This window comes from Pediculus humanus, genomic scaffold (genome assembly GCF_000006295.1).
Source record: "Pediculus humanus corporis 1103172108289 genomic scaffold, whole genome shotgun sequence".
Lineage (NCBI taxonomy): Eukaryota > Metazoa > Arthropoda > Insecta > Psocodea > Pediculidae > Pediculus > Pediculus humanus.
Window position 1 is genome coordinate 170,180 of NW_002987858.1, and position 11,352 is coordinate 181,531.

The following is an 11,352-nucleotide window of genomic DNA, read 5'->3' on the forward strand; positions in this document are numbered from 1 at the left end:
AAAATAGGTAAATAGATTTATGGGTCAATTAATTTAAATGACCCGAAGGGAGGTAAACCCTCGAGGAGAGTAGAGAGGAGAGGGGAGGAAAAAGGGAGGGGAAGGGGAGGGGAAAACGTGGCAATAGTTAAACAGTAAATAAATAAATAATTATTTTATTTTTTTGTTTTTTTTTCTCTCTCTCTCTCGTATACGTAACTTATTATCATTATTAAAACGATTTTTTCACTGCGATTATTATTATTATTATTATTATTATTATTATTATTATTATCATCATCTTTTTTTTCCAGTTTCAATCCGGTAGCAAAGTTTTCGCCGGATGTCTGCTGAGTACTTCGCTCGCAATCGCATTTGCAATTTTCGAAAATATATTAAATATTTGCGGTTTTATGCTTTCGAATATTTCGTGAGCGTTCGAATTGAAAAAATCATTTAATGCTTCACCTGGAAAATACAAAAACAAAATGGCGTCGGTAATCATACGGGGGGGGGGGAAATAAAATGGCGGCGGAAAGGATGATGATGATGACTATGAAGATGACGGTTACAAATTTTCTCGCTGTTTACTACATCGCTTTCGATTATTTAAATTCTTCAAATAGTAATTTTAAAAAAATTTTCCATTATGACGTCACACGACACACGCGACACGTGTGACGTCTCGATTTGTGACGTCACGAAATAAAAATAAACACGTTTAAAAATTCGTTGGATTTATTTTCTTTCTTTTTTTTCTTTTCCCACCCATCTTCTCAACCATTTTTTTTTTAAAACGGCTTTTTTGCGAGTTATCCATAACGATAATGATAATGATGATGATGATGATGATAATAATGATGATAAATTAAAATATCATACCAATTTTATTATCGCCGTCAATGAATTCGTTAAAGTGTGCATTTATATCACCGGGTAAAAGTACCATGTCGCATTTTTCAACGGTAAAATAAGACAAACCGAATTCGTTTGTTTGCAATCCTAAATGCACGATCAATACTGTTGACACGTCGGTTAAATTAAATGAAAAATCACCTTGACCGGAAATGGGAAAAAAATAAATTCCACCTTTTGAATTGAATTGTCCACTCGTGTCGATATATGGGATTTTCATTGATATTTCAAATTTATTTTCTATTAAATCCGATCTAAAATTAATAAATCAATAAATAAATAAATTATGACATAATCATTTTCTATAAATAAATAAAATTTATTTATTTATTTATTTTTTTTTTCGGCGCGAACCTTGAATTTTTTTACTTTCCCTATTTATTTATTTCCTATATTTTATTTAAATACCGTAAGATGGCGCGTTCATGGAATTTTCCATGATCCTCGTAAATAAGGAAATTAATTTTAATAAGTCCTTTAAATAAATTAATAAACTTATGTATGTACATACATAACGTACCTGACGGAATTAATTATTAATTTATTAAAACCGTATATATTTAAATTTTTTATATCGACGTTTAAACTTATATTTCCGGAACCTTTTTCTATTTCCAGGTATGGTATTTTTATCGGGTCTATGCTTGGTAATACGTATTCGCTCAAACCTGAAAAGCATTTAATCATCATTATCATCATTATTATTTATGATTTTGTCATGGATTTTTACCGGAATTGACGCTTTTCATAAATTTTTCCAGAGATGATTTTATGCAATCGTTTATTTTTTCATCTTTCCTATGACAGACGTTTAAATATTTCGCTGGAAAAACAACAATAATAATAATAATTATTATAGGATAAGAAGAGTGAGGTGGGGGTAAATGACGTATGGTACGTAGCCTCACCCACGACGTCGATGCTTATATATATAAGTATAAATAATAATAATAATAATAAATACTCACGTTCCGTGACGAGTCGTAATTTATCGGCACCGATAAAATCAATTTCCAAAGATCGAACGTCGATCGATAAAATTAATAATAATAATAATGATGATAAAATATTATATAATGAAAAGTTCGAGAGTTGGAAAAAATTCGTTTTGAATTTTCCATAACAAACCGCGGAGAACATTTTCGACTTTTAAAAAAATTAACTAAAAAAAATTTTACGTTATGTACCTGAAATGATAATAATAATAATAGAATAAGAGGATTTTAAAAAGAAAAAAAACGCGTCGGAAAATTCGTCGTTTTTCTTAACAAAACACACATACACACACGCACACGGAGAAAACAACCGAAAACAAACAAAAATGATAATAAAAAAAAATATGAGGAAAGATGGCGTTCGACTAGGTTTAATTCAAGTTTTTTTAAGGTAGAACCTACAAAAAAAAGCTCGTGGAATTTTTTTTTTACTAAAAAAAAAATTTTTTTTTTTCACTCACGTCGATTCAAGGGCATCCCCCCAAGGTTTGTTTATAATTTTTTTTTGTTTTTCCAAACGAACCAATCGCGAATAAAACGTGCGAGTTTTCCAACCCGGAATTTTTTTTTATTTCAAACTCTATAGTGAGTTTTATTATTATTAAAAAAAAAAATAATAATAATTTTTACAAGAGAGGTTTAACACGCTCTCGTACCTGCCCTCCTTCCCCCTCTCTCCCCTCCCCCATTTCAATAATTACGCATGCGTATTGTAAGTTTACAGAAAAAAAATAATTATTATTAACGCGTACTATTTTTTTTTTTTATCCTCTTATTTATTATTTCCAAGCGTGAAAACATTTAAACCTTTTATTATTATTATTAATTATTGTAAACACCCGATGATAATAATGATATTAAATGGCGGCGTTTGAGAGAGGGGGAAGAGGGGGGAGAGAGAGAGAAAGAGAAAGAAAAACAAATTAAATTTTTATTATTGTGTTTACGTAGACTTTACGTCGAAATAAGTTTTTTTTTTTCTTTTCATTTAAATAAATATTTAAACGAACACGCGCGCGTTAAAAAATGATAATAATGATAATAATAATAATCATAATAATAATTAATAAAATGTAATGTTTAACTTACGTATACCTTTTTTTTATTAATAAAACGATGCGTAAATGAAAAAAAAAATTTTTTTTTTATTCTTCTTCTTCTTCTTCTTATTATTATTATTATTAAATTTATTTAAAGTTACAAAGTTTTATGAGGTCAAGTTCAATAGTAATAATAATAATAATAATAATAATAATAATTTTTATAGTCAATAATAATATTAATATTATTCTTGGAAGAAAATGAAAAACGCATTTTTTGTAAATAATATCAAAGCTCGCTCGTAAAAAATTTTGTGTGTTTTTTCGCCCGGTAAATAATAATAAATCTACGGATTGATAGAATATTTAAAATAAAATGACGTGGCATTAGCTAAAAAAAGAAAAAATAGTTATAATGATAATAATAACGTGAAGATGGTAAAAAAAAAAATGTGCAACGACGTGACGCGCGAGTCGATGATATAAAAAAAAATTTTTTTAGGCTTTTTGATGATTATGCCTAACGATAAAAACCTTGAAAATGTCAACAACAACAAAATTATTATTATTATTATTTTATTGGGGATCCGTAGTCTGCCAAAAAAACTATTACTATTATTATTATTTCAAATGCATAAACGAAATAAAATTTTTTTTTTTTTGCGAGTCGGGAAATCGATTTTGTCGGGTAATGGACCTTAAAAACGAAAAAAATTTGTTTTATTGTGTCTGCTGACACGACATTTTTAAGCACGTTAAAAATTTATATAAGAATAATATGTTAAAAACGTTCACGATAATATTAATAATAATAATAAATAATTTCGTAAAAAAAAAAAAAATTGTTCTTTAACCTGAAGAAGAAATTTTCTTTCTTTTTCCCTCCCCTCTTCTTCCAGGAAATTTATTCTGGAATCGATATAAAATAAATAAATAAATTGAGATAAATATCCAAGTCATAATTTTTTTTTTTTTCGGACCCCAACATCTCCTGGAAATTTTTTTTTTTAAATAATCGAACCTTGTGCGTTCTCTAGGAAGGCTGGAATTGTTTTCAAACCCCCACTAAAATTACCACAAAAATTACCACCACGCACAATTTAACATCCTCGCGAAAAAAATTTAATTTTTAATTTAGAATAATCAAATTCGTTTTGACATTTTACCCACCGTTTTATTATCATTATTATCACTAATACGTCTGGAGAAAAAAAAAATTCCAGGAGGTTTAAAAAGTACGTACGAAATTTTCTTTTTTTTCTTCAGCTTTTAAGTTTTAATATAAATTTCTTCCCCGATTTGTTTTTTTTTTTTACTTTCCCTAATAATTTCAAAATTATTATCAGTGATGATAATAATAATAATAATTTATACGCGTTTTGCGACAGCCCCCCCCCCAAAAAAAAAAAATATAAAAAAATTTTCATTTTACCTTTTAACGTTTGTTGTTTGAATTTTTTTTTTTCTCAAAAATTTAACCGAACGAACGTTTTAACCGCGGAAATTTTATTATTATTATTATTATTAATTAAATATCACGGTTGAAAACTTTTGAAAAGAAAAACGGAAAAACCGAATCGATTGTTGTTGTTAATAATAATAATCGAACTTTATTAATGACGATTGGAAAAAAAATAATCTGGAGAAATTAATTAAATTTTTTGAAAAAAGGTCAATTTAATTAACGCTTAAATGGATAGAAACGCGCGCGAACTTTGATTTCTATCTCTCTCTCTCTCTCACACTCTCTCTTTCCAATCTCTCTCTCTCTCTCTTTGCTCATCTTCGAAAAAAAAAAAAAACAATTGGCGTTTTTCAGGTAATAATAATATTAATAAAAAATTTTTTTTTTTTGCAAATACGCGACGTTCGACAATATAAATGCATTATTTATTATTGATAATAATAATAATAATTTTTTTTTTGTCTTCTGCGCATGACATGAAAATTAAACGAACGTTTATGACGTCATGATTATTTTATTATGATTGTAATTGATAAAAACCTTGTGACTTTTTTTATTTTTCTTTCTTAGAATTTCTCGTCACGAATTTACGATATATGTAAATAATAAACCGCCAAAAATTTTTTATCCGCGGCGTTTTTGTTTTCCGATCGACGTTGCCAAATGTACGAACGCACACGCGCACGTGATACACTTCTGCATCCTTACAATTATTATTATTATTATTAATAATTTCTCTTTTTTTTTTTTTATCATCAACAAATACAAGAAAGACTATCGTCGTCGTCATCATCGTCACTTAGATACCCAAATTATTATTATTATTATTATTATTAAATCATTTTATCAAATCGTGCTCGGTGATAAGATATCATCATCATTATCATCATTATTATTATTTGGCAGTTAATTTTTGTCATTTGATGTTTTATTTTAATAATTAATTTCGAAAAATTATTTCGCTTTCGAATAACGCGTTAAGAAAAAAAACCTGAACGAATTGGAAAATTAAATAACGTTGCAATGTTGCCAAATTTTAATTTATAAAAAAAATTTAAAGGGGTAAGTTTTTGTTGTTGTTGTTGTAACTAAAAAAACACACACGCGACGTTTATCCTTTTTTTTTTTTTTTTAAATTCAAGTATACGCGAGTTTTATAATATATATAATTATTTATTAATAATTTATTGACAATTAATTGATGTTATTAAGCGTCCTTATGACGTAATAATAATAATAATAACCTCGGCACGATTCTTAACGAACGAATCTCTCCCTATATTATTAAATCAATTATATAAAAAAAAAAATTTTTTTTTTAAATGAAAAAAAGATTCCACCGATGTATTGATTGGCTAACACGGATTGACGAGAAAAGTAAATCAGGTTAAAATTGACTAAAGGCAGTTTAAAAAAAAAAAAAAGGAAAAAAAATCGTTACGCAACGTAAATTTTATAAAAAAAAAATTAGGGCGTTCGGTGTGTATATATATATATAATTATAAAAAATGGCGTGATAATTGTTTTTTTTGTTTTTAACAGAGAATAACGATAAAGGTAAAAAAAAGGCAGAATGGGGAGAAACGTGATACAAACAAATCTTTTACAATGTAAAACGTGCGGTGAAATATTCGAAGTGTCACCAACGAAAATGACAACTCGAGAGGATTTATTAACAAACGAATTGTATAAAAATTGTCAAAAATGTTTGCAATCAATAAGAATGAATCAAATGAAACAAATCGGGGATACGTTTCAATCCATATTGATGTATTGTAAAAATCGTAATAACGGATGCGACAAAGAATTGCCATCTTGCGACATACACAATCACGAAATAAATTGCGAATATCGTCCGGTACGTTGCATATGGCATTTACAATGTGATAAAAAGGAAATAAGTTTTTTAAATTACCGGAAACATCTTGAAAAAATGCATCAACCCTATATAAAAAAAGTTCATTTGAACGAAGAATATAATGTCGTTATAAAAGCCGTTAAAGATCATTCCGTTAACGTGTCGTCCGTCGTTTGCGATGAAAAAAATCAATTGTATTTCACTAGGAAATGTTCGATCGACGTTCAAAAGGATTTGTTTATGGTTTGCGTTCATTACATAGGCGAAAGGGAAAATGCTAAAAAATATTTATACAAAGTTAAAATCAATCAAGGTATCGAATCCGCGAACGCATTTTACGAATATACCGCGTATTGTGGACCTTTCGTCGAAATCCCGAACTCTCCCGATGCACATTCGAATTGTGTCCTTTTACATCCTAAAAAATTATTTTTAAACGATGATTATTTAAACGAATTGAAATATTCCGTTACGATAAAACGTATCAAAGAACGAACGGAATCCAATTGAATTGAATCCGTTCAAAAAAAAAAAAAAAAACTAATCGCGACGCCTTACTATTTTTAAATTATGCTAAATGTATGCAAAATTGCATAAACTTTTTTATTTTTCATTTATTTATGTTTAATTATGTATTATTAATTAATTTTATGTACTTATTAAAATTACACATAAATACATTTATTTATTTTTACGTTAATATATGTATTTTTAATTTAATTAATTAATAAATAAATTTATTTATTTTTCATTACTACCATCATCGTTCATTTTTTTTGATTTTTTCTTTTTTTGTTACGTAAAAAAAAAATACGCGTGCGTTACGAACGCGTGCGTGTGCGTGTGTTTGTTTAAATAATAAAAGAAACATTTTTATTGTTAATAATTTTTTTTTTTTAAATTTTTATTTGTACTTTTACGAACAACAACAACCAACAACCTTTCCTAACCGTTAATACAAAAAAAAAATTTTTTAATACCCAAAAAATATTATTATTATTATTATTACGTAAAATCATAAGTTATTAAAAATAAATTAAAATAATAATTAAAAGACTGAAGTGGAAGAACACGGAGGGCGGGAGGCGGGGGCGAGAGAAATGGAAAAAAGTAGAAAATTTTATTTAATAATAATAAAATCAATAATTTATGTAATTTTTTTTTTGTTTGGAAACCGAAATGAAAAAATAAATAAAAAAAAATATATTTGAAATTAATTATTGATAAAAAAAATACAAATAATAATTATAATAATAGTAATAATAATAATATTAATTAAAAGGCATATAACGCGGAGTGTTTAATTTCATTTATCATCATTACTATTATTTATATAAATTTATGTGATAATTAAAAAAAATAATTTATTAAAATCACGATAAATTAATAATAATAATAATAATAATAATAACAAAAAACGTGGGAAAAACGTGCAAAAAAAATTAAAATAAAAACACCCGAACTAGGATCGAACCTAGTTTGTTTATGCCACGTGACTTATAAATACATAGAAAAAAAAAATTATAGTATTTATAAACATTAAAAAAAATACATAACAAACTACGTGTTAATTTACATAAATACATAAAATAATGATTTTATCTTTTTAAATAAAAATAAATATTTAAAAACAACCCTACTTGAGACTATATGAAAAAAAAAATGTTAGAGAGAGATAGAGATAGAGAGAGAGGGGGAGTATGGGGGCGGGGGTGTGCGTTTACGATGTTGGGAAAATTTCATCGAATGGAACTTTCATAAAAACGCGATTTGCAATTTCCGTCATTATTTTATCCCAATCTTTTTTTATGTACGGAAGAAGTTCTTTGTAAACGAGTCTCCAATTTTGATTGAAAAGTCTCAAAGCCGTTTTTGCTAGAAAATAAAAAAATGAAGACGTCAAAAATAAAAAATAAACACCCGCCGCCATATTTACAAAAAAAATTTTTTTATCCTTACACAAAGCTTCGTTTCCGCTAAATAAATTAGATGCGTAAACTTTCATATCACCGACAACGGGTTCCATGTCTAAATTATTTATTTTCATGTATCTTACACCGTCAATAATAACTTGGGATCCGGTAAATGCCCACGTTGCCTTTATGTTACCTGTAAAAATTTTCGTTACGTCACTTCCGTTTTTATTTATTTACATAATATGTATAACATCATCGCGACTCACTCATTGACACGTTAAAATTTCCCTTTCCCCCAAATTCGGATTTGACAAATTTCCCTTGCAATTTATAACGTCCGTCGCTTTTTATTTTCGGTATGAAAACATCTATTTCAAGTCTAAAATCGTCTAAATCGTCCAGGTAAGTTCTGGAAAAAGGAAAACGTTATCGTTATCGATTTTGACATTTCACGTATTAATGATAATGATGATGATAAATTACCTGACGTTTTGATATTGAAGATCTCTTAAACCGTATAACGAATAATCTCTTATACCGAATTTAGCATGGATTTGTCCATTGTGATATTCCAGTAAAGTTTCTTCCAGTTTAAAAGGATCCAATGGTGGAATATCCAAAGTGGGTATGCCTAACGACAAAAAATTTTCCCGAGGTTTAAAATTTAGATCGGGGTGGAGGGGGGAAGAAATGGCGGAAAAATGTAATAAAAAAAAAAACTTACCTTTTACCATGTAAGGATGTAATTTTTTCAATGAATTTAATACGCAAGAATCAATATTGGGTTCATCTCTGTGACAAACTTGAATGTAAGTCGCTGGAAAAAATATAAATAATAATAATAATTAATAAATAAAAAACTGGAAAAAAAATAAATAAATTTGATTTGTTATATTAATTTATTAAAAATAAAGATTTTAAAAAGTTCATCGACTGATAAAAAATTTCCAGTTTAATTACTTTCTCAAGTTTTTTTTTTTTTTTAAATAACCGGTTGAGACCCATTGCAAACATTTTTTTTTTTTTTTTTTTTTTGATAAACGACCTGATAAGAAAAAAAAGTAACAGATCTTATAAGTATTATTATTATTATTAATATCGATCGATTTATCGATTTATCGAATCGTTCTGGAAATTAAAATAAAATAAAAAAAAATATAATTCGTTGATAAGAAAAAAATTTTATTTAAAAAAAAAAAAAAATTATTATTAATCTATACCAACTTCCCCTCCCCCCTTTTTCGGGATTAATAATAATAATAATAATAATATTTACCGGGTAATAAAATTACGTGAATATATTCATATCGTTAGGGTCAAAGTTCACGTAAAGTTCTTATTAATATTATTTAATTATTAAGTTTTTTTTAAAATTTTATTATTAATTTTTATCCCCCCACCCCCACCATCTCTCCCCAATTTTTTGTTTTTTCTCCCACTCTCCCACTCTCGAATTTTTTATTTATTACCCGTAATTATTATTATTATTTTAATAAAAAAATTTTTAATTGCAATTTTAAAAAAATCCATTCAACTTTTCGAATAATTCTCCTTATCCTTATTTATCAAATTATTATTATTATTATTAATATTATTATTTTCACTTTTGTACGCAACGAAACCTTCTAAGGTACTCGTCGGAATTTTTTTAAGGCATTCATTTCAGGTATTATTATTACTATCATCATCGAAAATCATCCACCCCGTGAAAATCTCGTTCGATAAAAAATTAAATAAATAAATAAAAGTTTTGCAATTTTTTATTTATTTACTTATATTTGATTTTAAATTATTCATTTTTTAATTAATAATTTTTTATTTTATTTTTTTATCGTTCAAAAAAAAATGGCCGCTTTATGATGATGATGATAATAGTGATGATTAAAAATTATTCGTTATCGTAATTAAACATAACCGTAATTTAAAAAAATTTTTTTTTTCTCCCCAAGTAATGATTATTAATTTTTTTTAGAACGTGTTTGCGTGTGTGTGCGTGTGCGTGCGTGCGCGTACACGTGTAAATTAAAAACAATTAAAATTAAAAACGGAAATTTGAAAAAAAAAAAATTTCGTAATAATTGACGTTGATTATATATTTATGTAGATTGATAAGGAAAAAAAAATTTCAAAATTCTTTCATTCATTCATTCATTCAATAATAAAACTGGAAATGACAATAATGAAAGAAATTATGATAATAATAATGATGATAATAATTAATTAAAATCATCGCGTCCCTGAAGTATAAAAAAGTTTAGAAAAGCAAGTTTTTTAGTCAAAAAAAAAAAAAAAATTTTTGTTAAAAACGCGACCCGAGGGATTCGAGTTTTTTTTTTTTCGAAATGGAAAATTTAACTATCGTATCTTTCCACTGGGGGGCATTTACACAAAAAAAGTTTTTTATTTGTAAAAAAACAACAACAACAACGACAACGACACGACAATCCATTAACCGGTAAAAATAAAAATAAAAAAAATGTCGTGGTTTTTTTCCACGTTCGCCTTGGTTTCCGACACGTGGTTTTAACGTGTTTTTATGAAATCCAAAAAAAAAAAAAAAAACTCGCGAGGAACACAACCAAATAAGTAAAATCATCTTGACATTTTCTCCAGTTCGATTTACACTCACTGGAGAACGTCTATTTTGTTTTTTTTTTTTTTTTGTTATCGTAATAACGAGTCTGCTTTATAAACAAACAAGTAAATAAATTCTAAAGGGTCAATGAACTTTTTAAACACCCTCAAGGTTTTTCTATTCCGGGAAAAAAACAAAAACAAAAAATTTTCCTAGAATTTTTAAAAATTCTTAGAAATTTCTTTTCTTACGATTCTCTCCTTGCCCCATAAATATTAAATTAATTCGTGTTTGTTTTATGTATTACGTTAAAAAAAATTACCCTTTTTCATCCCTTCCCCACTACCCCTCTACCACCCTCCTTTCCCGCCCGATTAAAAAAAAAGAAAAAAAATTCACGACGATTTTCACTTTCACCTTTTCGAATAATCAATTTATTATCGTTATTATTATTATTATTTTCATTTATTTACGATTGTTTATCACTGAAAATTTTCTTTTTTTTAAAATTACCACGTAATTTATTACTCTATGTCATAGAGTAATAATGAGTAATTTTTTTTCGTAACGAAAGAAAAAAATAAACAACACACGATCTTATTAATTTTT

The 11,352-nt window shown here is 26.8% G+C and overlaps 3 protein-coding genes across 3 annotated transcripts; 1 reads left to right on the forward strand and 2 right to left on the reverse strand.

Annotated features, from left to right (window-relative positions):
• Positions 1-295: 295 nt before the first annotated feature.
• Phum_PHUM535250 (protein takeout precursor, putative) lies at positions 296-1,114 on the reverse strand (the record flags this gene model as incomplete). The annotated part of the gene is made up of 2 exons (XM_002431505.1): positions 296-447; positions 862-1,114. The coding sequence occupies 2 exons, from the start codon at positions 1,112-1,114 to the stop codon at positions 296-298; spliced, it is 405 nt and encodes a 134-aa protein (XP_002431550.1).
• Positions 1,115-5,967: 4,853 nt separating this feature from the next.
• On the forward strand, positions 5,968-6,762 carry Phum_PHUM535260 (uncharacterized protein; the record flags this gene model as incomplete). The annotated part of the gene is made up of 2 exons (XM_002431506.1): positions 5,968-6,252; positions 6,289-6,762. 2 exons carry the CDS (start codon positions 5,968-5,970, stop codon positions 6,760-6,762), a joined length of 759 nt encoding a protein of 252 aa, XP_002431551.1.
• Positions 6,763-7,972: 1,210 nt separating this feature from the next.
• Phum_PHUM535270 (protein takeout precursor, putative) lies at positions 7,973-9,698 on the reverse strand (the record flags this gene model as incomplete). The annotated part of the gene is made up of 6 exons (XM_002431507.1): positions 7,973-8,127; positions 8,212-8,361; positions 8,435-8,577; positions 8,652-8,799; positions 8,893-8,985; positions 9,638-9,698. 6 exons carry the CDS (start codon positions 9,696-9,698, stop codon positions 7,973-7,975), a joined length of 750 nt encoding a protein of 249 aa, XP_002431552.1.
• Positions 9,699-11,352: the final 1,654 nt, after the last annotated feature.